The 25,115-nt window shown below is 44.0% G+C and overlaps 1 protein-coding gene across 1 annotated transcript; it reads left to right on the forward strand.

Annotated features, from left to right (window-relative positions):
- The first annotated feature begins 13,661 nt into the window (after window positions 1–13,661).
- On the forward strand, window positions 13,662–23,995 carry CTSB (cathepsin B). Its single transcript, XM_007938702.1, has 9 exons — window positions 13,662–13,787; window positions 14,465–14,550; window positions 15,481–15,595; window positions 16,205–16,323; window positions 17,861–17,946; window positions 18,222–18,365; window positions 18,905–19,021; window positions 23,301–23,429; window positions 23,898–23,995. Exons 1-9 carry the CDS (start codon window positions 13,662–13,664, stop codon window positions 23,993–23,995), a joined length of 1,020 nt encoding a protein of 339 aa, XP_007936893.1.
- Window positions 23,996–25,115: the final 1,120 nt, after the last annotated feature.

The raw sequence follows: 25,115 nt of genomic DNA on the forward strand, positions 1-25,115 counted from the left end.
AAAAAAAAAAAAAAAAATTATTGCCAATAGAGATTGGTTGGTTCAGTTGTTTTCAAAGTAAAGGCAAATTTATGTAACATTAAAGGACAAGAAGGCGTTCTCCATAAATGAATGTTGGTAACCCAGGACTTACTGTACTTGCAACCAGCCTAAAAGGGTAAAGTGGCCTGGGCTTCTCATTGTTCTGGATCCCTTGGAGCTGAGCAGTGCTGACCTTGGTGTGGCAGATTTAGAGGATACTTTTTCTATGTCACACAATGGTTGTTTGGGTATAGTCAGCTGCAAGGAGCCTGGCTCCAGGGAACAGATAGCCACCAGTGCCTGTTTATCCTCAAAGCTTTAGGGAAACAGATGAGGCTGAGGACTGAGAGCCTGTTTGTTTTTGTTCTTAAATGTTTTAATTTACATATTATGAACTTGGTTTATTGTACAAGTAATTCAAGAATACCCTGTGAATTCATTTTCTAACCAGTTGCCATGGAGTAGACCTTAACTTATGGTGACCCTTATGTATTAGTGACAAGTCCTCAAATAATCCATTCCCTGCCAAAACAAAGCACTCCTTAAACATCTGCAGGGTTAAATGGAGCTAGGATTGGTGGCAGGTGGCCTTTAGCACTCTGATGTGGTTTGACAGAAGTTAGAAACCCAGAAGCCATAGGCTGGCATCACCATCTCAGGGCTTGATAAGCCAGGAAGCCACATGACCTGTCTCCTTGTGAGCACTTGATGCATACATCCAGGTTGGCAGGTCTGAGTGTCATGTTGTTTGACATGTAATGTCAACATTAACATTCTACAGAACTTCAATGGAATAGGCTTTTAGAAAAATGATTATCAATCTTTAAGTCCTATCAGGGTTGGGAAGAGAGAAATGCAGAGACCATATTTTTTTTAGTCAGAGATTAGCTTGGAACAGGAGCACAGAGAGGGGTATGGGGCAACCCAGGTTTACCAGGAAGCCCAGCTATTCTCTCTACCAGCCCACACCCTGAAAGGGAGTCTGGTGACTTGCAAGTATTCTCATCCTGTTTGGGCCCCTCTTCCCTCATGAAATAAGAACTTTCTGTTCGTTATCTCTTACACCGAAGAAAAATGCACAGAGTTAAGAAATAAGAGGGAAGTATGTATCCAGACAAAGGGAACCGAAAGCTAGTTATTTCACGGTGAGGACTGGCTTGTTAATAGCAGAGCTTTTAGTTTTCATCATTTGAGTGTAGTTTATCCAAACTTTTCGTGATCTGTGAGGGTGTGGGAGAGAAAAAGGAAGATGTCACTAGTGCTTACTAGAGTGAAATTGCTTCTGCTCTCAGAATATCTGCATCTGCTGCTCTGGAAGGGGAAATTTCGCTTATTATTTTTTGGACTCAACAGACTCGACTATAAAAATGGAATCCTTTTGGAGCTTTAAGTTGAAGTTAAAACTTTGTTTTAACTAAGACACTTGTTTCATGCAGAGATATGCAAATAGGTTTGGAATGAACTGGAGTAAACAAGCCGGACATGGAGGGAAGAAGAGAAGAGAAAGGAGGAAAGGAAGATGTTCTGGTTACTTAGTGCCACTCTGACAAGAATATACCACAAATGGGATGGCCTTAACAAACAGGAGTTTATTCTTACAATTTGGAGGCTTTAAGTCTAAGTTCAAAGTACCAGGCTCTAGGGGCTGGGTGAAAGCCCCTCAACCTTGGGGTCCAGCTCTGCCTCCTGCTCCTGGCCCTTTGGAGATAGAGGCATTTCTTCACTCAGGCAACTGCTGAGGCTGAGAAGCCCCAAGGTTGACAAGTAAAAAGGCACAGTCCCGATGTTACCAATCCACACGACAGGCCATTAACTTAAGTCCATTGTAAGTCCCAGGGTCAGCAGAGCATAGCAGGCTGCTGAGCAACGACATGGCTACGTGCACGGTCCAAGCATGCCATAGGCTAGAGACCATTCCCAAGTCTTCTCCTTAAATACAGGAAGCAGACCACATCCCAAAGGCAGCTACTCAGCTGCTTCTGGTAGATCCCACCATGGAGTTGATTGCCAGTCTCATCATGGGGAACAACTACCACCAGCTGCCCAGCCACTCAACCAGGCCCAGCCAAGTTGACACGCAAACATAACTACACAGAAGGTAAAAGGTGGAGAGTGACTGTGGTGTAGTAAATACCTGGTATGGCTTTTCTAGCCATAAGTCTTTGTAAACTCCATGGTGAAATTTGCTGTGAGCAACTGAGGAGCTCCTGATGATTAAAGTTATCCACCCTGGGATATTTCTGTTGAGAGTGGCACAAGGCAATGTTCTGGAAGTTCGCTATCTCTCAGGTGCTTAGAATTCTGATGTTATGATTGGCTACTTTGGCCACTCTGCCAGGTTCAAAAGGAGGTCTTCTAGAGGCAGAAGTCTCTCTGACTGATGGCTGAGAAAGACGTGCTGCTGAGAGCCACGCGCTTCTGAGAGCCACATGCTGCTGAGAGAGAGACACCAAGAGACATGCACTGCTGGGAGAGAGACTGAGAGAGACCATAGGCTGAGAGACAGCGGGCCAAGAGAGACTGAGCATTGTTCCTGAACTTGAAGTTTAGCCTGGTACTTCCCTAATAAACCCCATAATCTGTGAGTTCTGTGTGGCCACTGCAGCAAATTATCGAACCCTGAGCAGGAAGGAGGTGGGTGCTGCTGGAGGAACGGTTGGTGTCAGGGTTGAGCAAAGGGCTAGAGGGAACAAAGGGCTATGTCTGGCCTCACAGGAATAGGCCTTGGGCTATTGATGGTGATTCTGTCTTCCTCATGTGGGGTTAGAGGAGGTCAGAAGATGTGGCCTCCCTGCCCCTTTGTCAGTGACCCAGAAGGAGAAGCCATTTCATGGACTTCTTACTGTATAGTAGGCATCGTGGCTGGGCTTCTGCCCACTTTCATTTCATTCTTGTCTTTCACCAGGGAAATGATAGGGTTACTAGCTCCATTTTACAGGTAGTGAAATTGAGGCTCAGTGAAGGTGCTCAAGCATGCTCAGTTAGTAAGTGGAAGGGCTGAGATACAAATCCAAGGAGATCTGACTCAGAAGTCCAGTGCTCACCCACAGCGTCAGGCTGCAGTGGCTGGTAACCATATGAACTCCCAACCTGAGAAGCTTTAGGGGGAGAAGTGGGGTCTCTCATAATACCACAGCCAGGGTGGAGGTGGCAGGCTTTGAGGTTGAAAAGAAAAGCTTCGTAAGTACTCAGCCTGAGGGTATCACTGTAGTCTGGTGGTTCCTAAGTCCAGCCCTTATGCTCACTGGGCTGTGGTGCCAAGGCACTTGACTGCTAACCACAAGGCTGGCAGCTCAAACCCACCAGCCATTCCTTAGAAGGAAGGTTGTCTACTTCTGTAGTGATACTGCCTCGGAAACCAAGGAGGGGTCGCTATGAGTCAGGTCTGACTCAACAGCACAAACAACAACAAAGTACAAAGCCCTGGTACTTGATGGAGGCATGATTGTAAGGACAAAGTTAACAGGAAATGTAGGAGATGACCTGTGGAACCAAAGGGGGCAAAAAAAGCTCCATAGGAGATTCAGGGAGAATGCCTGAAAGTCCACTTACAAGTAAAATAAAGTGGGGGCTACTGAAAGACAATAGGAGGCAGGCCCTGGAGGTGGCCATGAGTAGTTAGTCATTACAGGAACCACTAACCATTTGGGAAATGGGAGGCATTTCTATTCTCTGCCACCACAAAAAAACAAAGAAATCATGTTTAAAAATTCAAGTTGCCATAGAAGCTCTCCCATGCTCCATATGCTTCTGATTTAACATCTCAACAGATGATTAAGTCCCAAGGCATTTGAGGACATTGGTATTTGACATAGATGGAGCCATCTGCCAGGACTGTCTCTCAGATTTCCTAAGCCACATTCCTGCATTGTCACCCTGGACAGGAGGCACTGCTACAGGTCCTGGTGAGAGAGCAGAGTGATGGCACCCCTCCCAGCTCCTAAGAGAACGGGGTCTTCTGGGCCTGGCAGGCCTGCTTCCGTGGGCTTGAGCTCCCATATGCGACCGGGGAAGTAAACACGCCAGTGTTGCCACCTAGTCTCTCCTTCTTAGAAAAATTAGCAAATGCAGAGTGTCACTAAAAATAAAACAAGCAAACTGGCTGCTTTGCATATTTGCCTTGGAGGCCCTGTGGGTCAGCTGATACATGAACATGTGAGTCACAGCCTCCCCAATGAATCAGTGAAAATAAGAAGGTTAATTTTCTTAAGCAGAGAGTTGCCAGGGAAGAATGTTCATTGTGGCTGGGGAAAAGATTGGAAATGAATCTTGGAGAACGTTAAATGTTATTACCTTGGTGATTCAAGTCCTTAGGTAGCTCTAGCTACCTTTCTTCCTAACAGAAAAGTTTGAAATATAGTAACACGTCCATTGTTTTAAAAAAGAAAAGGCATACAGTAGAACAGTCTTCCTGCCCTAGTTATTTACTACTTTTGTATGTTTTTCTTGCTGTTTTGCATACAGTGACAGGTACATATCTATGCAGGTAGGCACTGCATAATGTCCTTTTGAACAACATCCAACCACATTTATGTCCATGGTCCCATAAAGTTTATTTTGCCTTCCCCCAGCAACCAGAAAGTATTTACTGATGGGGCATTTAGAGCTGGGCAGCCACATGGGAGGGTGGGCGGGTAGGAGCCCTTCCTGGTGGAGCCTTAATGTAGTCCCATGTCCCTCCCCTCTCTGGTCAAGGCAGCTGCCCTGCCTAGCCCCAGTGGTGGATCTTCAAGTGTTGGGTGAGCTCTGGCCAAAGGCCTTGCCACAGGCACTACAGGAAAAGGGCTTCTCTCCCAGGTGGTTCTGCAGGTGCCAAAGGAAGTGGGAACGGCTGTGGAAGGCCTTGCCACACTTGTGGCACTTGTAGGATATTCTGTGTGGATACACTGGTGCTCACTGAGCATAAGGTGAAGGCCTTGCCGCACTGGCTGCAGATGTACAGCTTCTCACCCATGTTCAGGCGCTGGTGTTGCACCACTTTGGAACTCTGGCTTGAAGGCTTGCTTCCCAGCTGAGAGCTCTGCTGATGAAGAGCACGATCGAGGCAAGCATAGTTTCAGAAAGCCTTAGCCATCCAGGCTCAGGCTCTTGGCTTCACAAAAGCCATTTGACCTCAGATGTATGTGATTTGGACATTGTGGGGAAAGGTGTTCCCACAATGTCTAAATCATATAACATCGTATTTCGTAGAACATATAGTGGACGTTAAGTGATGTATACCCGTGCATGTGTATTACTTAATAGGCTCATACACTTTCCATTATTCATCTGCAACTTTTTCTTTTCTCCTACTTAATAGTGTATCTTGGACATTTTTACTTTTACCAACACACTGTGGTTCACTTTTATTGAGTACTGTTATTTAATCATTTACCATAATTTAACAATTACTGTTATATTAGACACCAACTTTGTTTCCTGTCTTTTGTAATAGAAATAAATTGTTAATAAACATCCTTGTACTAGTATCTTTGCATTTTGGGGGTAGTGTATCTGTAGGATAAATTTATAAGTTTTATATTGCTGAGTCAAAGGGCATGAGTATTTAAAAATTGATAAGAGATTGCCAGACAGTCCTCTCTGGTCTACACCTTCCACTGGGTAGTGTCATTGGTATCCAGATATCTGTTTCCCCACATCCTAACTGATAACAGGAGTTATCAGACTGCCCAGCTTTTAGCAGTCTAATGTACAATAAATATCTCCCTTTATCTCTATTTCCCCTTTATCTGCATTTCCCTGAGATTTTGCATCTTTTTATATCCTTATTGGCCACTTATAGTTCTTTTTCTGTAAAGTCATAGTGCATGACCTATTGCCATTTTTCTAATATACTCTAGTTTTCTGATTTTTAAGAGCCCTTTTTATATTAAATAAACTAAACTTCAAATATATGTTTGTACTGGGTTCTCCTATTTGCCTTATTTATTTATTTATTTATTTATAATGATGAAACTGTTATTTTAATCAAAGCCTTTTCCCTTAAGGTTCTGTCTTATGTTGTGCTTAGGTTTCTTCACTTCAATGTTACCTTTTTTAAAGTGTGTTTATTTTCTTCATAAGACTTTTTAATTTTCACTTAGGATCTTTAATCCATGTGGCACTTTTTTATGTGCAAGGAGTCAAGTGTAAAGCTTCAGCTCCCCTCCACATACACACACACACACACACACACACACACCGCCCCCATAATCGATAGCCCATTGTCCTAGCACTGTCTATGGAAGATTCATCGTGTCTTCATTGCCTTTACCACATACACTGAATCCCCACATGTTGGATGTGTTTCTGAGAATGGTCTCATTGTTCCTGGGCCAGTGTCTCCCTAGGGTCTTAGAATGTATTTTACTATCTCAGGGAGCCAGGACTCCCTCAGTGCTCTCTTCCAGAATTATCTTGCTGTTTTCACACATTTATTCTTCCAGATGAATTGCAGTTTAAGCCTTTTGTTTAAAATTTCCCTCAAATATAGTTCATTAAGTGCTTGGGCAATCTACTTTTGTAGTTAATACTGCCTCAGAAACCCAAGGAGGGGTGTCTATGAGTCGGCCGACTTGACATGCACATAACAACAACAACAAGTGCTTTGTGATAAGCATTGGCACATACATCACTTTCCACGAACCCTCAACAGCCCTGTGAGGGGTACCTGGAGATCAGGCACAGGATATCCCTGCCCACCCCACACCATGTGAGTCTCACATGGCCTTGTGATGGGTGTTGTTGTTGTTGTTGTTGTTATGTGCCGTCGAGTCAGCCCTGACTCATAGCGACCCCTCCTTGGGTTTCCGAGGCAGTATCACTACGGAAGTAGGATTGCCCAACCTTCCTTCCGAGGAGTGGCTGGTGGGTTTGAACCGCCAGCCTTCTGGTTAGCAGTCAAGTGCCTTAGCCACTATGTGATGGGTGTAGGCGCCAATAAATATTTCTTGCTTCTGTCAGAGCTGCTTGATGAGACAGTGCTTCAAAGGCTAAGCTGGAAGCCACTGGCCTCCTGACTCCAAACCAGTCAAAGATGAAAAGGTTTTGGTGTCACGGTTTTCCTTCCCCAATGATCCTGAAATAGAAGCAGAACTTTAGGCTAACTGGAAAAACCAGGAGAAGATTCTAGGAGGCTTGTGCTACTGGACAAACCAGTTTCACTTCCCTGGTTTCTTTGATTAGCACAGACTTACTCTATTTTATGCAGAAAACACTCACATTAAGGGTTTTTATGCAACCTGTAGAGCCCCCTCATGTGAGTGCTATGTGTGTGCATGTTATTCCTGTGGGTACGTTATATGCAAAAAACATGGTAGTTTATGTTTATTTGGTTTTGCATGCTTTATATCGAAAATGTAGCTCATGAAATTTATTTTACATTTTTCCTGTCCAGATGAGCATCAACTTAGAACATAGTCACACTGAGAGACTGGTATTTACTCATTGCATAAAGCCATGGAGAGGTAGTTCTAAAATAGTGAAAAGGAAACTGGATTTAGTTTAATCTGAAGATCTAGGCTTAGTCATTCATTCAGGATATATTCATTGATATCGACACTATGTATTGTCCCAGGAGTTACGGCAGATAGCAAGATAGCTGGGCAACAAACCATCAAATAAACAACATGATTTGAGATTGTTTGGTACTAGTTTTAACACAAATGCCTTTGTGGCATAGTGGTTAAAGCAGTTGGCTTGCAACCAAAAAGTTGGCAGTTGGAATTCACCAGTTGCTTTGCAGGAGAAAGATAGGGCAGTCTGATTCCGTAAAAAATTTACAGCCTTGGAAACCCTGTAGGGCAGTCTACTCTGTCCTTTAGGATCACTATGAGTTGGAATAAACTTGAAGGCAGTGAATTTAGTTTGATTTGGCCCAAGGCAAGTTATTTTACCTCTGAGTTTCACTCTCTAAAAAAAAATGGAAGTGATAAATTAATAAAGAATATTTAAAACAAGTGATTGAAAATTTAGAGTTATTGCAAGGAATAATGTCAGCTATATGGAGGCCGACTTGACGGCAAACAACAACAACAACAACAAATATGGCCATGGTAATTAGTGTAACACTAACACCAGGAAGTGTTCACTGAGCTATTCATCAAAAGGAACCTTGAGACAAACTAGTTGGCTTTTCTTTTTACTGATAATTCCTCAGGGAAGTCCCAGGTTCTTGGCCTTTGGACTTTACATGGCAGAAGGGGAATACTGGGAAAGCTTATGTACCTTGTCATAAATTTTTTTTGGTCCTGATTTCTTGTCTTTAGCATTAGAAACATGTCCTCTTGATGCCTTAAGAATTTTCCCAGCTGTGAAATGGGCTAGTCTGTACCTGCCAAGTGTGGGAACCTACATCAAAAAGACTGACGGCCCCATTAATAGCTATGACTAGTTATAGCCTGTTACAAATTGGGGCCTGCAGAGGTGAGCATCCACTGCTTTATAGCACAGAGTAGGGGTATACAATGAGGTTGCCTGGGTCTCCGTTTGCCCTTGGTCAAATCACTCAATCTCTGTGTTCTTCAGTTTCCCCATCTGTAAAATGGGGATTCTAATACTTGTCTCAGGATATAAATGAGATTAAAAAAAATATGTCATGAGTTAGCATTGTGCCTGGTTCATAGTAAATATAAACTAGCTTCTCCTGCTATTATTATTTTGAAACTCTGTCCTGTTGTGATGGAGAGGTATTTGTTGGGGAGGTTTGTGTGTATGTGTGTGTTTTGGTGAAAGTATACACAGCAAATTAGGTTCCCATTTAACAATTACTTCACAGATTGTTCAGAGACATTGGTTACATTTTTCACAATGTGTCAGTATTCTCATTAATTCCATTCTGGATATTTAGTGTCCAGTAATCTGGTCCCTTTCATTTTTGCTTTAGAGTAATTGTCGAGCATTTTGTCTCATATAGATGATTTTTTTTTCACTAGGCTATTTTGTGTGTGTATATGTATGTAAATTCTTCATAAAACATACTCAGAGGTGCAGCTCATTATTAAACTAAGTTAACCATATTTTATATTGCTGCTAGTTTTTCATATAAACAGTATTCACACCTTTCTTTCTTTTTTCTTTTTTTTAACCTTTCCTTTCACCCAAGTTAATATGTGTCTCTGGTGGCATAGTGCCTAAGGCATTTGACTGCTAACCAGAAGGCTGGCAGTTCAAACCCACCAGTTACTCCTCAGAAGCAAGGTTGGGCAATCTACTTCCATAGAGATGATGTTGTTGTTGTTGTTATGTGCTGTTGACTTGGACCTGACTCATAGCAACCCCTCCTTGGGTTTCTGAGGCAGTATCACTACGCAAGTAGATTGCCCCATCTTCCCTCCGAGGGCCAAGGAGGGGTCACTATGAGTCAGATCCCACTCGACAGCAGTGAGTTTGGGTTTTTTTGGTACTCTCTAGTTAGTGGTTTATCTTCCCTTCCCCACTCACCCCTGGTAACCATCAAAGAATATTCCTTTTTTTATAAAACCCTTTTCTTGACTTTTTATAGTAGTGGTCCATACTATGTTTGCCTTTTTGTGATTAACTAATTTCATTCAGCATAATGGCCTCTAAGTTCATCCATGAACTTATGAAATGGTTCACAGATTCATCATTGTTCTTATAGTATTCCATTATGTGGATATATCATAGATTGTTGATCCATTCCTCTGCTAAAGGTCACCTTTTCACTATTGAGAATATTGCTGCACTGAACATGGGTGTGCATGTACCTGTTCATGTCATGGCTCTTATTTCTGTAGTACATAGTAGTGGGATTGCTGGACCATACAGTATTTCTGTTTCCTGCTTGGTAAGGAAGTGCCGTATTGTTTTCCACAGTAGTTGTACCATTTTACCATCCCACCAGCAGTGTAAGAGGGTTTGAGACTTCCCATAGCCTCACCAACATTTGTTGTTTTCTGGGTTTTTTTTTTTTTTAACTTTACTGTTATTGCTGGGGTGAGATGATACTTCCTTGTTGCTTTGACTCGCATCTCTCTAATGGCTTATGATCTCCAGTATTTCTTCATGTGCTTGTTAACTGCCTGAATGTCTTCCTTGGTAAAGTGTCTGTTAATGACCTCTGCCCATTTTTTAAAATTGGATTATTTGTCATTTTATTGTTGTTGAAGTTTTCTATAAATTTTAAGAGATTAGCCCCTTGTGTTATATGTTCTTGGCAAAAAATTTTTTCCCTGTCTCTGGGTTCAATGTGGTTTTGGTGAAATCTTTTGACATGCAAAAGAGTCTTAGTTTTCAGGAGGTCCCAGCCATCTGTTTTGTCTTCTGCTGTTTGTGCATTTTTGGTTATACTGGACCCTCAGACAAACTGGTTGCTTTTCTTTTTTACTGCAAATTCTTTAGGGAAATCCTAAGTTCCTGGCCTATTGAATGCATTTATGCCCTTTATTAGGACGCCTAAGTTTGTATTTTTATTTTGATGGTCTTTATGGTTTTAGATTTTACGTTCAGGTCTTTGACCCAACTTGAGTTCATTTTTGTATATGACGTGAAATATGGGTCCTGTTTCATTTTTCTGCAGATGGATATCCAGTTTCACTAGCACCATTTATTAAAGAGACTGTCTCTTCCCTGTTTAATTCATTGTGGCCCTTTGTCAAAGATCAGCTGCCCGTAGGTAGCCATGAACTTCTGGATTCTCCTGTTGGGTGGAGAGGTATGGAGCCACATGTGTAGGCTGATATGCTAAAGTGAAATAAAGACAATCCAGAGGAAGGCAACTTCTAGAAAAAGTAATTTAATGAGAACAACTAGAAAAGGTTTATCTTTGACAGTAGTGACTCAGTTTTGTGGAGGAATCACTGCTGATCTGGAAGTTAGACTTGTTGGTTGGGCCTGGCAATCTGGCAAGAGGCTAGCACTGGTGTGTCAGCTTCCTCATGGCCTTTCTGTGTGATTTTTGGCAAGCTCTAACCCCTCTCAGGCCTATTTCCACATCTGTCAAATGAGGGTTTGGCCCAGGTATGCTCTGACTTGCCTTGGTACAGGTCTGGCTGAGGGCTTACACTGAACTTGTGCATAAACCCACCAAATCTGATGTTCAGCCCCCTGGCTTCGCCAGATCCTGCTCCAGAGACTCCGGCTCTCTGACTGCGGTTCCTGGAGCCCTGCTGCTGGAGCAGGCTGCAGGCTGGTACCTGGTCTTGAAGCTTCCAGTCAGGATCCTATGGCAACATGTTGGAGCCCTTGCCTCCCACTCCAGGCAAGCTCAGTCACCAGACATGTCTTTTGGCAGCTGTTGCTGTTAGTTGTAGGCTACCCCCATTCACAGTAGAATCAGACAATTGTGATCATTGGCTGATTTTCAGAAGTAGATCGCCAGCCGTTTCTTCCTGGTCCATCTTAGTCTGGAAGCTCCGCTAAAACCTGGTTAGCATTATAGAACATGCAAGCTTCCACTGACAGACAGTGGTGGCTGCACATGAGGTGAATTGGCTGGGAATCAAACAGCATCAACATGGAAGGCGAGAATTCTACCACTGAACTACCACTGCCCTCTACTGCTGCTTTACCTTTGGGAATATCTATGCCCTGCGGAAGGCATATCTCTTCTCTATAGTCCAAGAAATTGAAGCAAGGTTATCCTTTTCCCCATAGATGGGAAACTGTGTGAGCCTGACCTCATCCAAGGTCAGGAGCATTTTACATAGTATGCTCTAGGATCCCCTAGACATCCCAAGAGTGAGTATTGATGTTTCAATTTACAGATGAGTTAGCTGAAGTCCATGAAAGGAGGGCCTGGGCCCAGTGTCTGTGACTTCTACATTCTCCTTCTTCCTTCTCTGTCCTCTGCATAGGTGTATGCTCCTGTATGAAAAGCTCACCACAGTGGTTCTTCTTCCCCACCCCACCACTTTTATTATGGACTTTGGTTTCCAGACTCCAAAGAGGGAACAAAGGTTCAGAGATGAAATACTTTCCTAAGTCTTATGGGCAGGAAAGGACAGAGAGCCAACACTCAAGCCAGTCAGCCATGTTCTAATTTTCTGGGTTATCCTCCTGTACACTGAACCCACACACACCCCACCACCTTGGCCTCTTCTCTCTGTAACTGTCTGGAAGTTTAGCCTGTTTCCATTGTCCATTTTTAGCAGATCCATAAATGGGGTAAACCGTACCTGGTTATAGAAGGTCCTGATTACACACACCTCCCCCTCCTGATTCGGGGTTGGGCCACTGCTTAGAACAAAAGCTGCTAGGGCCAGGGCATGGGAGATCAGCAGAATAATCATTTCTTAGCTTCTGACTAATTTTACATATGTGCTTCTAGCTTTTTCTTTATTATATTTTAAAGAAATATACATAGTCTGTATAAAATATGCACATAATTTATCCCTTTTAAGTTCCTGCTGTCTCTGGCTTATGTTTGCTGGGGAAGTAAAAAGAGGCAGCCAAGGGGCCCTGTGATTGTGGAAAGCTTTGGAGATAAATACATTTTAAAGGGGGTGGAAATGTATCCAGAACAGCTCCCATGGGGAATGGAGCCATGTGCCAGCCTGGTAGCTACTGTCAGCCCTCACCAGGGAAGAGCATGTGAGACACCAGGCAGGGCCCTGTATTCAGAAACCAGGATAGTTGTGGCCTCTACTCTGGTAGCATAGTGGCTAAAGCACTTGACTGCTAACCAGAAGGCTGGTGGTTCAAACCCACCAGTCACTCCTCGGAAGGAAGGTTGGGCAATCCTACTTCCGTAGTGATACTGCCTTGGAAACCCAAGGAGGGGTCGCTATGAGTCGGGGCCGACTCGACGGCACATAACAACAACAACAACAACTACTCTGCCTGGCTCTGCTCCTAGGCAGGGTCTAGGCTCCAGAGCGGGGCAGTCAGCCACAGGTTCACACTGAAATCCCGTAGACCCTGAACCTACAGTTCAGAGAAGCCAAGTTGGGGTGAGGGCTGGTGCCCCTCATCAGCTGAATGAAATAAGGGGCTGCTCCCTCTCTGACCTGAGCAGTACCTGGCTGCTTTCCATATCAAGGGGCAGAAAGATGGGAGCCTGACTTGACCCACGAAGGTCATCTGCCACCACCCTGAGCATGTCATACACCACGTGGCTCTCCCAAAGTCTACAACCTCCTTGCTGTGGGCTTCAGATCACATTACATTTTTCAACTCTGGGAAATGGATGAGCCACATGACGAATTTTGCAGCTGCCTGGGAAGGACTGAGCAGCTGAGAGTGATACCTTGGAGACTACAGCTCCATGCACCACTGGCCTGAAGCTGGAACGGTGCTTGTAACATAGCAGCTTGGATTTCCCTCTGCTGGCCTGCGGCCTCCTTGGTATGGAGGAGAAGCTGCACAGTCAGGTGTGCCTCGGGCACAGATTGACACTTCAAGGCCAGGACGTAGTGGCTATGGACACTGAAGATCCTTGAGGACTCCCTGCCATCACACCCAAGTTTTATAGCAAAGGACAGTGAGGAACAGGAGGGCTAACAGACTTGCACAAGGAGGCAGATGGCAGAGCCTGGATGAGAACATGGGTCTCTGACTGCTGGGTCATATGGTTGTTCCTGGCACCAGAACCATATACCCCGAGATGGCGCCTTTGTACTGAGCACTTTAACTGAGTGAAGGAGAAGTGTCTTGATGTCTTGTGTCCTTTTCTTTCTAGATAAATCCGGGATCCAACTTCCAAAATGCGGCAGCTCTTGGCCATCCTCTGCTGCCTGGCGATGCTGACCAGTGCCTGGAGCAGACAACATTTTGAGGCCCTGTCAGAGGAATTGATCAACTATGTCAACAAATATAATACTACGTGGCAGGTGGGTTGTGGGGTGTTTCTCCCACCTGTAGGCTGGTCTGTCCACTCCAGCTACTGAGTGAGTTGTCGTCAGCTGTGGCCCATGGGACATTCCTCCTGGACAGTTGGAAAATGGCCCTGATTTAGAGTCATGGACACTCAGGACCATGCCCACAAGCACTCCTATCCCCTTCACTCTGTCTGTCTGTCTGTCTGTCTGTCTATGGGGAAATAAATGAGCTTCAGAATTGGTCACAATCTGGTAAATCTTATAAAGTTCCACACCAGTGTGAGGGGTAGTGGTTTATCTATACCAGCATCTCCTTAATTCTGCCCAGCATTGAGGCCTGGGATTGTGGGGACCAAGAAATGAGAAATAAGATGTGTTTAGTGTTGGGGGAGGATTTCCCTTGTAGTTAGCAAATGGTAGGAGGCCAGAGAAGACACCTGTGGGTCTGAGAGCTGAACTATCCCAACAAGGGCTCTGAGCTGGCTTGAGAAGGGGTTGCCTGACCCTGGCCAGTGGGCCTGCTCTATGGGGTGACCCTATCCCACTTGCCCTGCTGAGCTAGACAGGACCTCTGGCCTTCATTGAGTCTGGCCACGTGTGTGGGCAACATGCGCGCACACACATTCATTCCTTTCCTTGGAAAATACCCCCTCTTGGTGGTGAGTGACTTCCACAGGGCTTTTTTCCAGGCTGGACATAACTTCTACAATGTGGATATGAGCTATGTGAAGAGGCTGTGTGGCACCCTGCTGAACGGTCCCAAGCTGCCCCAGAGGTGAGTGCCTCTGCCCGAGGAGGTTGCACTGTTCCACCTGAGCCACTGTGACATGAGCAGTAGGATGGTGTTTGGGGAGTGGGGAAGAGGGAAAAAGGAAGGCCTCCCTGGGTCTCTGTAGATCTCATACCCCCAAAGCTGCTCCTTGAAGTATAGGGCTCAGCTTCCATGCCAGTGCTTTCTATCAGTTTCTTCAATTTAATTTAGAAGCCCCATGGGAAAGGCCCCAGGTATGAAAGACCAGGTGTGGCTCTATAAGACCTGGATGGACTCCATTTGGAATAATGTAAAAAAAAAAAAAAAAAAAATTGAAGAAAAGCCATATGATCTGTCATTAGTGTTTTATTTTTATGAAAATTCTGTAATGGCCATATTCATGCACGTACAACTTTCTTAGGAAGTATTAGAAATGTCCAACAGTGAAGATGGAGTATTTAAGTTATGGCACACCACTGGGAGCTCTGGTGGGGTAGTGCCTAAGGCATTTGAGTGCTAACCAGAAGGCTGGTGGTTCAAACCCACCAGCCACTCCTCAGAAGGAAGGTTGGGCAATCTACTTCCTTAGTGATACTGCCTCAGAAACCCAAGGAGGGTCGCTATGTGTTGGATCCGACTCGACAGCAGTACGTTGTGTTTGTTGCATTGGCACACCACTATATACACTATGATGAAGACATGGAAAATGAGGACCCTGGGAAGATTTTTATTACTGGGGTGAGGCAGAGGAAGCAAGAAACATAATTATCTAACCCTGTGGCTAAAACTCTTGGAAAATATCCATTAGATAAATCTACAAAGAAATACACAAAATGATAAGTAACATAGTGACCAATTCACAGCCAGGTGTTCTTTTCAGTAAACTTTGCCAGGGTATGGGGAGTGAGTTGTAAGATGAGAGCTTGTAATGAAGACAACCTTCCTTTTATCCAGAGTTGACTTTGCTGAGGAATTAGATCTGCCTGAAAATTTTGATGCCCGAGAAAACTGGCCCAACTGTCCAACCATCAAAGAGATCAGAGACCAGGGTTCCTGTGGCTCTTGTTGGGTAAGGCCTGCTAGCTGAGGGGAACGGCTGTCGGGGAGCACAGTGGGCAGTGATGATGAGATTTGGGGTGGAAACAACTGTGACTAGGCAAGTTACATAAACATTCGAGTCTCAGTTTCCATCATGTAAAAAAATTATGAGGCCTGTGTTTGTGGAGTTATGAGGATTAGGTGGAATAATAGATATGAAAAGGACCTTGTAGTGTAAGCACCATGTATGTTAGTCATTAAGCTGTTTTCAATTCTCTATTTGACACCATCTCCTACTCCATCAGTAAGTACCATTCACTCTGACCCTACACTGCACCACACAGAAGTGTCCTATCTGTATCAACAAGCCTGTCTTTATGTTTTAAAAAAAAAAAAAATACTGTCTTTCAGAAACGAAGCAAGTAACCAGGAAGAGGTTTGGGGTGGATTGGTCTTTTGCCTTAAAGCTAAGCTTGAACTCCTTACCCTAACCTAATCTTGGGAGAGACTAGCCAATAAGGTCAGAGGTGCCCACTGTGGTCCTCCAAGGTGATAGTTGGAATGTGTATTGTCCGTCTTCTCATGATGACCACAGTCGAGAACTATTGGCCTCTCATCTGGGTAAGTGTTGTTCCTGCAGGCATTTGGGGCCGTGGAGGCCATTTCGGACCGGGTCTGCATTCACACCAATGCACATTTCAGTGTGGAGATGTCTGCGGAAGACTTGCTCACCTGCTGTCACATGGAGTGTGGGAATGGGTGAGTTTGAGGTAGCACCTCCCAGCAAGGGAGGCCCAGGGAGCCCTAGGAATGGCACTAAGAGGCTGTTAGGTCCAGGACACCTCAGTTGGAGAATTTGTGGGAAATGACATTAAGAGTTGCCTGAGGAGGTTCCCTTTGAGAACCTAAACATCTTTTCAAGTTGGAAGATGTATCTTTCTTATCTGAGACAGCATGGAGACCTGGGGAGTTTGAAAGCAGCCTCTAGCATGGCTGCTACTTTCTGAAGCCAAGCTGGCTCCACAGAGCTGTGGGTGGGTAGTGGGACACTGGGGAAACAGTAGTCTCAGAATATTTGGTTAAATTTCTGATCCCAGGCCTGGTTTCTGAAATGGCTTGCTCCCTTAGGGAAATGTAATAGCCTCTGGGCCTGTTTCCTTTTCTGCACTTTGGGATGATGAGTTCTCAGGTTGGTCAAACAGAACTAAATCCTTACCTCATGTATCTGCTTCTGCTAATAATGTGTGGCGTTAGTTTTTAGAATAGTGTTTCTCAACCTTGGCTGCAGATTAGAAATACCTGGGGAGTTTTGTTGTTGTTGTTGTTCTTTTTTTTTTTTTTTTTTTCAATTGTGATTTGGGTGAAAGTTTACAGAGAAAATTCACTTTCAATACAGCAGTTCATGTACACTATTGTCTCATGACATTGACTACAATTTACCCCAGTGCAACAACTCCTGTCCTACTTCATCCCGATAGTTACCTCTTCCCTGTGTCCATCACTCCATGCACTCCTGCCCCCTGAGCTATATCTCTGTACATAAGCAGCCCTTCTTTCTCCTATGATTGTTCTCTCCAAGGAGTATATCACCTCATATGCCTATATTTTGTTTGGCTGTAAGCCACAGGTGTGGGTTCAATTCCAGACCTGAAGGGCAGCCAGGGGCCATGGTCTCAGTGGTTCCACTAGGCTCTATCAGACCAGCAAACTTGGTCCCCTTTTTTTTTTTCCCCCCAAATGATTTTGAGTTTTGTTCCACATTGTTCATACCTGGGGAGTTTTTTTATGTGCTTGCTGCACCCACTAGAAGCAGGAAGAGATAGGAACAGATTGTCCCCTAGAGCCTACACAGGGAGGGCTGCCCTGATGACATCTTGATTTCAAACCACTGATACTAATTTTGAACTTTGAACTGTGAGAACAAATGTTTTTTAAAAAGAGAATATGATGCTTGAGGCCTTTACCCCAAACAAATTAAATCCCAGTCACTAGCATTCCTCAGGGAATTCCAGTGTGCTGCCAGGTTCTAGAATGATTTTGGTATTGATATGAATGAATATGTGACCCTTTCTGTCTTGAGGATCTCAGTGGGCAGGCATGGGAGCTTAGCTGTTCTCTGGAAGAAGTGAATATCCAAGGAGGATAAAGTAGAGTTTATTGGGGTTTGGGAGTTCTCTTGGGCCAGTTGCTAATGGCAGTGGTAGATCCTGCAGCCACCAGCAGGCCTTGGGTACTAGGTCTGGGGAGCCTCTAGTGCTTCTCTAACAATGAATTTAATGAATGGTTCTTTTCTTAGCTGCAATGGGGGCTTTCCCGCTGGAGCTTGGAACTTCTGGACCAAGAAAGGTCTGGTTTCTGGTGGCCTCTATGACTCCCATGTAGGTGAGTATCTACTTTTAGTCCGTATCTGACCTGATGGGTTTTATAAGCAATGAATAATAATGGTTTCATTTTCCTTTAACATAGCTTTATACAGTGAAAGGTGATGGTTGAGGGCCAGAATACTGAGCTAGAAAATAGGGCAGAAAGACAACCCAGTCCTTTCTACAGCAGAAGTAGCAGCAAGTGGAAGAACAGTATCAATGCTTCCTGGCCTATGGAGGCCTCTCTGTAGGGGCTGTGGGTTGACCACCTCCTTTCTGTTTGGTCCCAAATAGGCTGCAGACCTTACTCCATCCCTCCATGTGAGCATCACGTCAATGGCTCCCGGCCCCCATGCAAGGGAGAGGGTGAGACTCCCAAATGCAGCAAAACCTGTGAGCCTGGCTATTCTCCATCCTACAAAGAAGACAAGCACTATGGTAAGATGGGTCCTGGTCCAGTACACTGAGACTTAGGAATCTGATGGCACTGTTCCTTAAGCCAAAGGAAAGGAGAGACCAGAGCAGTTGAATCTTACTGTCAGTGAACACCAGGATACAGAAAAGGGTAATGACTGCCTGTCTTGCCAGAGGCCTGTCCCACTCTGAATTCAGCCTCAGGGATATTGTCTTAGAACCACAGAACTTCAGAGCTTGAAGAGATCAGACCCTTAATTTTACAAGGGAATAATCTATCCTAGGATATTTCTGGGGTACCACCCTGCCCTTCTTCCAGCACCTCATACTCATTATGCTCCCCACTGCATAGCTTCTGAATAGGCTGCCCATTTCTAATCATCCTTTAGAACAAGCTCAGTCATTTATTCTGAAGGATGCCTTCCCTGATTCCCCTGGCCAAGACAGCTTCTTATGTGCACCATCCTTTCCTAGAGGCCCACAATAACTCAGTGAATGACTGAGTGAATGATGAAACTGCAGGAGGCATGACTCACACCAACTCGGCCTGTTTAATTTTCCAGGATATAGTTCCTACAGCGTCCCTTCTTCTGAGAAAGAGATTATGGCTGAGATCTACAAAAATGGTCCGGTAGAGGGAGCCTTCTCTGTGTATACAGACTTCCTGTTATACAAGTCTGGTATGTATTGATTCCTGATGGCAGCTGTTGGGGAGGACTGGGCTCAGGTGCCAATGTGATGCATGTGGGCCAACAAGAATCTCCATTGGTCCCTTTCTTCTGGGAGAGGAGAGGACGGGGCTCTTTCAGAAAACCCCTCACCTAAGTCTCATCATTCCTTTGGATACCAGTGAGAATCAGCCCCTAACAATCTTTGTAATCCCTGACCTCAACAACTTTTCCACCTAACCGGCCTTCTTGGGAGCTCTGGTAGCATAGTGCCTAAGGCACTTGATTGCTAACCAGAAGGCTGGCAGTTCAAACCCACCAGCCACTCCTTGGAAGGAAGGTTGGGCAATATACTTCTGTAGTGATACTGCCTCAGAAACCCAGGAGGGTCACTATGAGTCGGGTCCGACTTAACAGCACATAACAAAACAACAATATGCCCTCTTACTCTCATTCGTGTCTTCTGTGCATGCTATTCCAGATACCTTCTCTCGATGCTTTTTCTACTTGGCCAAGTCCTACTTGTCCCTTAAAACCCAGCTCTAATATCTTCTCTGTGAAACTTTTTCTGACTTCCCTGGCAGTTTGTCACTCCTGCCTCTCCCTCCATTACTTTTTCACTATGCTTATGTTATAACTGTAGTTCTCATGTGTCTCTATTCATCTTTGTCTTTGACAGCCTAGCATTACGTCTAGCACTGAGTTGTTAGGTGCCATTGTGTTGGCTCCAACTCATAGCAACCCTGTGTACAATAGAATGAAACACCATCCTCAGAGTCATTGCTGTGCTCGAGCTCATTGTTGAAGCCACTGTGTCAGACCATCTCGTTGAGGGTTTCCACTTTTTTGCTGACCCTCCACTTTACGAAGGACCTCTGGTGGCTTAGTGCCTAAGGCATTTGACTACTAACCAGAAGGCTACAAGACATGATATTCTTCTTGAGGAACTGGTACCTCTGAGACAGTCTAACCATTCTCACATCTAAGGAGCATTTGAGCTATATTTCTTCCAAGACAGATTCCTCTGACAGTCCGTGGTATTTTCAGTATTCTTCACCAACACCACAATTCAAATGCAATTCATCTTCAGTCTTCCTTATTCAGTGTCCAGTTTTCACATGCATATGAGGCTATGGAAAATACCATAGCTTGGGTTAGACACACCTTAGTCTCTGAAGACATCTTTGGTCTTTTAACACTTTAAAGAGGTCTTTTGCAGCAGATTGTCCCAGACTGCTGCTTCCGCGGGTGTTGACTGGGGATCCAAGTAAAATGAAATCCCCTGCAGTTTTGATCTTTTCTCCACTTACCATGATGTTGTTTTTTTGGCCCAGTTGTGAAGAGTTTTGTTTTCTTTATGTTGAGGTAACTTCATACTGAAGCCTGTAGTCTTTGATCTTCATCAGTAAATGCTTCCAGTCCGCTTCACTTTGAACAGCAAGGTTGTGTCATCTGCATATCGCAGGCTGTTAAGCAGTCTTCCTCCAATCCTGATGCCACATTGTTCTTCAGATAGTCCAGCTCCTCACATTATTTTCTCAGCATACAGATTGAATAAGTATGGTGAAAAGATGTAACCCTGATGCACACCTTTCCTGATTTTAAACCATGCGGTATCCCCTTCTTCTATTTGAACAGCTACCTCTTAGTCTATGCACAGGTTCCTCATGAGCACAGTTAAGTGTTCTGGAATTCCCATTTTTCATAACGTTATCCATAATTTGTTCTAATCCACACAGTCAAATGCCTTTGCACAATGAAACACAGGTTAACATCTTTCTGATATTCTTTGCTTTCAGCTAAGATACCTCTGACATCAACTATGACATCCCTCATTCTGTGTCCTCTTCTGAATCCTGCTTTAAATATCTGGCAGTTCCCTGTCAATGTACTGCTGCAATTCTTCTTGAATTATGTTCAGCAAAATTTTACTTCCATGTGGTATTAATGATATAATTTAGTCATTTCCACATTCTGTTGGATCACCTTTCTTTGGAATGGGCACAAATAAATGGATTTCTTCCAGTCAGATGGCCAGGTAGTTATCTTCCAAATCTCTTGGCATAAATGAGTGAGTGCCTTCAGTGCTGCATCTGTTTGTTGAAACATCTCAACAGGTATTCCTTCAATTCCTGGAGCCTTGTTTTTTGCCAATTCCTTCAGTGCAGCTTGGATTTCTTCCTCCAGTACTGTCAGATCTTGATCATATGCTACCTCCTGAAATGTTTGAATGGTTGACCAGTTCTTTTTGGCACAATGACTGTATTCCTTCCGTCTTCTTTTGCTGCTTCCTGCGTTATTCAGTATTTTGCCTGTAGAATCCTTCAGAATTGCAACTTGAGGCTGGAATTTTTCCTTCACTTCTTTCGGTTTGAGAAATGCTATACATATTTGTTCCCTTTTGGTTTTCTAATTCCAGGTCTTTGCACATATCATTATAATATTTTACTGTCTTCTCAAACCATCCTTTGAAATCTTCTGTTTGGATCTTTTATTTCATCATTTCTTCCATTCTCTTTAGCTATTTCCTGTTAAGAACAAGTTTTAGAGTCTCGTCTGACATCCATTTTGGTCTTTTTCAGCCTAACACACAGTAGATGAATAAACATAGAGGATCTTGCTGTGTGTGGTGCTGTGGGAATTCAAATCAAAGAAACTGAACAATCTCTGTCCCTGAGAGCTGTCTTGTTGCTAAGTGCCATCAAGTCGGTATCATCTCACCATGACCCCATGTGACAGAACAGAACTGCCACATAGGGTTTTCTAGACTGTAATCTTTATGGGAGTAAATTGCCAGATCTTTGTCCCATGGGATCATGGGATGGTTTGAACTCCCAACCTTCAGTTAGAACCCAAGTATTTAACTACTGTTCCTGCCAGGGCTCCTGTAAAGCTCTCATATTAACTGTCTTTGCTGACTGGTTTTATGTCATTCACATTCTGCTAAATTGAATAAAGTTCTCAACATTTATAAAACAAGGATTGTACAAAGGAAGATAATTCTGCCAAGAAAAAAATATTATAAAGATGACAGTTCTTAAAACTCAGAATCATTAAAAGACCAGGCATATTGGTCTGATAGAGCCTGGTAAAACCCCTGAGACTACAGCCCCGAGTTACCTTCCAGATCTGGAATTGAACTCACTCCTGTGGCTTCCAGCCAAACAACAGACAGGCATATAGGGTAAACATTTACACCAGGTAGATACACTAAGAACAATCAATCATGGGAGAACAGAAGGGCAATGTTTACACAAGGAGATAGCTCAGGGGGCAGGATTGCATAGGAAAGAAGGACACAGGGAAGAGGTAACTATAGGGAGGAAATGGGAAGAGAGCTGTTACATTATGGGAAATTGTAGTCAATGTCATGAAACAAAATGTGTGTGAACTGCTGTATGGAAAATGAATTTGCTCTGTAAATTTTCACCCAAATCTCAAAGAAAACTAAAAAAAAAAATAATAATAAGACAGTTCTTAAAAGTGATACATCAACCCATCAACCACGGGACAGCCTGGTTAACCCACCCTCTGAGCATATTAGCCAGTCTCTCTCTGTCAACTAATATTGGTTGCTGCTGAGTATTTCTCCTATTTCTCCTGTGTTGCCCTCGAGCAGCAATTTAAAACATTTTAAGACAGAGAACCCTTTTGACAAATAAAATCTTTCATGGAATGCCTGTGTATAAAACAGATCATTCATAGTCCATTAATATTAAATTTATTTCATAAATTGTTGATGTTGTGATATGCTGTCAAGTCAGACCTGACTCATAGCAACCCCTCCTTGGGTTTCTGAAGCAGGATTACTACAGAAGTAGATTGCCCAACCTTCCTTCCAAGGAGTGGCTGATGGGTTTGAACCACCAACCTTCTGGTTAGCATAGCAGTCAAGTACCTTAGGCACTACACTACCAGAGCTCCTTATTTCATAAATTAGAATTTATAAATGTGTTTTCAGAACCAGCCAATGAGCACATATTTTATTTTGTTGGAGTCATTTTAATATTTCCTCAATGTGTTTGGGTGTCTTGGCCTTTTAAAAGTATACTTAAATAATAGAAATGTGAGTCAAATGTTTGTTGGAAGCCCTGGAGCCTTCTCATGGAACCCTGGGGTTCTATTGGACCCAGTTTTAAAACAGCTGGTCTAGTGGTTTTCATGTACAAGACCTGCTGGTGCTTCTGGAACTTGTTTCTTCAAACTGAAAGGTAGACAGCTGAGTTGAATAATGCCATAGGAGATGGGGCAGTGGCCCTGGCTTGGTCTGAACCCAGTTTTTCCTTCTCAGGAGTGTACCAGCATGTAACTGGAGAAGAGGTGGGAGGCCATGCCATCCGCATCCTGGGCTGGGGAGTGGAGAATGGCACCCCCTACTGGCTGGCTGCCAACTCCTGGAACACTGACTGGGGTGACAGTGGTGAGTGGCAGCTCCCTTTCTGCTAAGAATACTTTAAGACTTTCTAACCCTTTCTAGGGCGTTATGAGCCAGAACACAGTGGCCATCTTGGCCATCCCTGTTCTGCCCACTGCACAGCTACAAACCTACAGCTTAGCTGTTATCTCCAAAGTGATAGGAAGCTGAGGTTTCCCTTTGCCAAAAGAGGCAGTCTCTGATCCTGAGAGAGGGTGGTATGGGACCAGGACACAGCCTCACATAGCTTGTCTATTACAGTTCAACAACCACACCAGGGAAGACTACTGTTATGAAGGGTGACTTGGGGTTGCTGAGGGCTGGCTTAATGAGTGAATGGGAGAAGCTGATAGAAATTCTTGGGGTTGGAATTGGTTACTTACTCCCCTAGGTCTCTTAGGGATGAATCTGAATATGTTGACAAAGGTCAAAAAACCCAAGGCACACTTTTAAAGCATCTTTTTTCTTTTCTAGGCTTCTTTAAAATCCTTAGAGGACAGGATCACTGTGGAATCGAATCAGAAATTGTGGCTGGAATCCCACGTACTGATCAATACTGGAATAGGATCTAATGAGCTGTGGCCCTGTCCAACCAGCCCTGGGGGAGTTCCCACCTAATATGGCCAATTGGATTGGGGTTGGAAGTGTGAGGGTAGGAATGTCTTTTATTCTTTGAGTTCAGATAAGATATAAGAAAAGAGCTTTTAGACAGTGGCTGGTATGCTTCAGGGCCTGAAGGATTTGATCGGGCCATACCTTGTGTCTACTAGGGGAGTTGATCTTCCACGGAAGACAAATCCAAGTCCTGGCTACCTCCTAGCCTGTTCAATGGACTGATCCTTGCAATGCAAACAGACCATGTAAGCCACTGCTGAAAGTAAAGTGAGCCCTTTCCCCGTAGACTAGTACTGTATATAGTGCCTGCTGCTCTAGCTCTTGCTGCAACAACCCTCCACAACACCCTCCCTACCCACCCCACCAGTGCATCTGCATCTCCACAAGCAAGACAGAGTGATGATCTTAGGTGTGACTTCCCGTTTTCGAAAGGAATGGAAAATGTAATTCCTAACAAGATACACATTTTCACATGTAAGTGGTACCTCTAAACAAGTAGCTTTCTAGAATAAGTTGAGAGGAGTGGTGATAGGGGCAGCCCTTTGAAGAAAGCCACATTTTCCCAGGGCCCCTATATTTATTGAGCTCTGCAATGTTGCAAATTGCCTCTGGTCTTTTGTGTGGCATGATTCTTTTTTAATACAAATTTTATTTTTAATGCACTTCAACTGATCATGTCAATGAAGAGCTCTAAGTTAGAAGAGCTGTGCTAGTTTTACACACATGGTGTGGCTTAAAACTGGGGGGTTCAGGATTTGACTGACTGACCTTCCCACCTCTTAAAACCATGGTGAAACTAATTTGGGAAAAACTAGCTTTTACTGTTTTGGGGTTTTGTTTGTTTGTTTTTAAAATCACTGCTTACCCTATCAGTTTAACAAGGAAAGGAATAACTGTGCCAATAAAGGTTTTCTCCTTCAAATTGAAGTTTGCTTTCTGGTGTTATCTGAAGGGTAACTGGCCACTGCCGGCACACTTGGAGCTGCTTTCTGTCCTTCTTCCCGAGGTAGAAACATGTTCTAGATCTGGTTACCCTTGCAACTGTTCCCAGGGATGTCTTGCCTCAATTGGCTGGAA

This window comes from Orycteropus afer, unplaced genomic scaffold, assembly GCF_000298275.1.
Source record: "Orycteropus afer afer isolate SDZICR_OR568_19922 unplaced genomic scaffold, OryAfe1.0 scaffold00053, whole genome shotgun sequence".
Taxonomy (NCBI): domain Eukaryota; kingdom Metazoa; phylum Chordata; class Mammalia; order Tubulidentata; family Orycteropodidae; genus Orycteropus; species Orycteropus afer.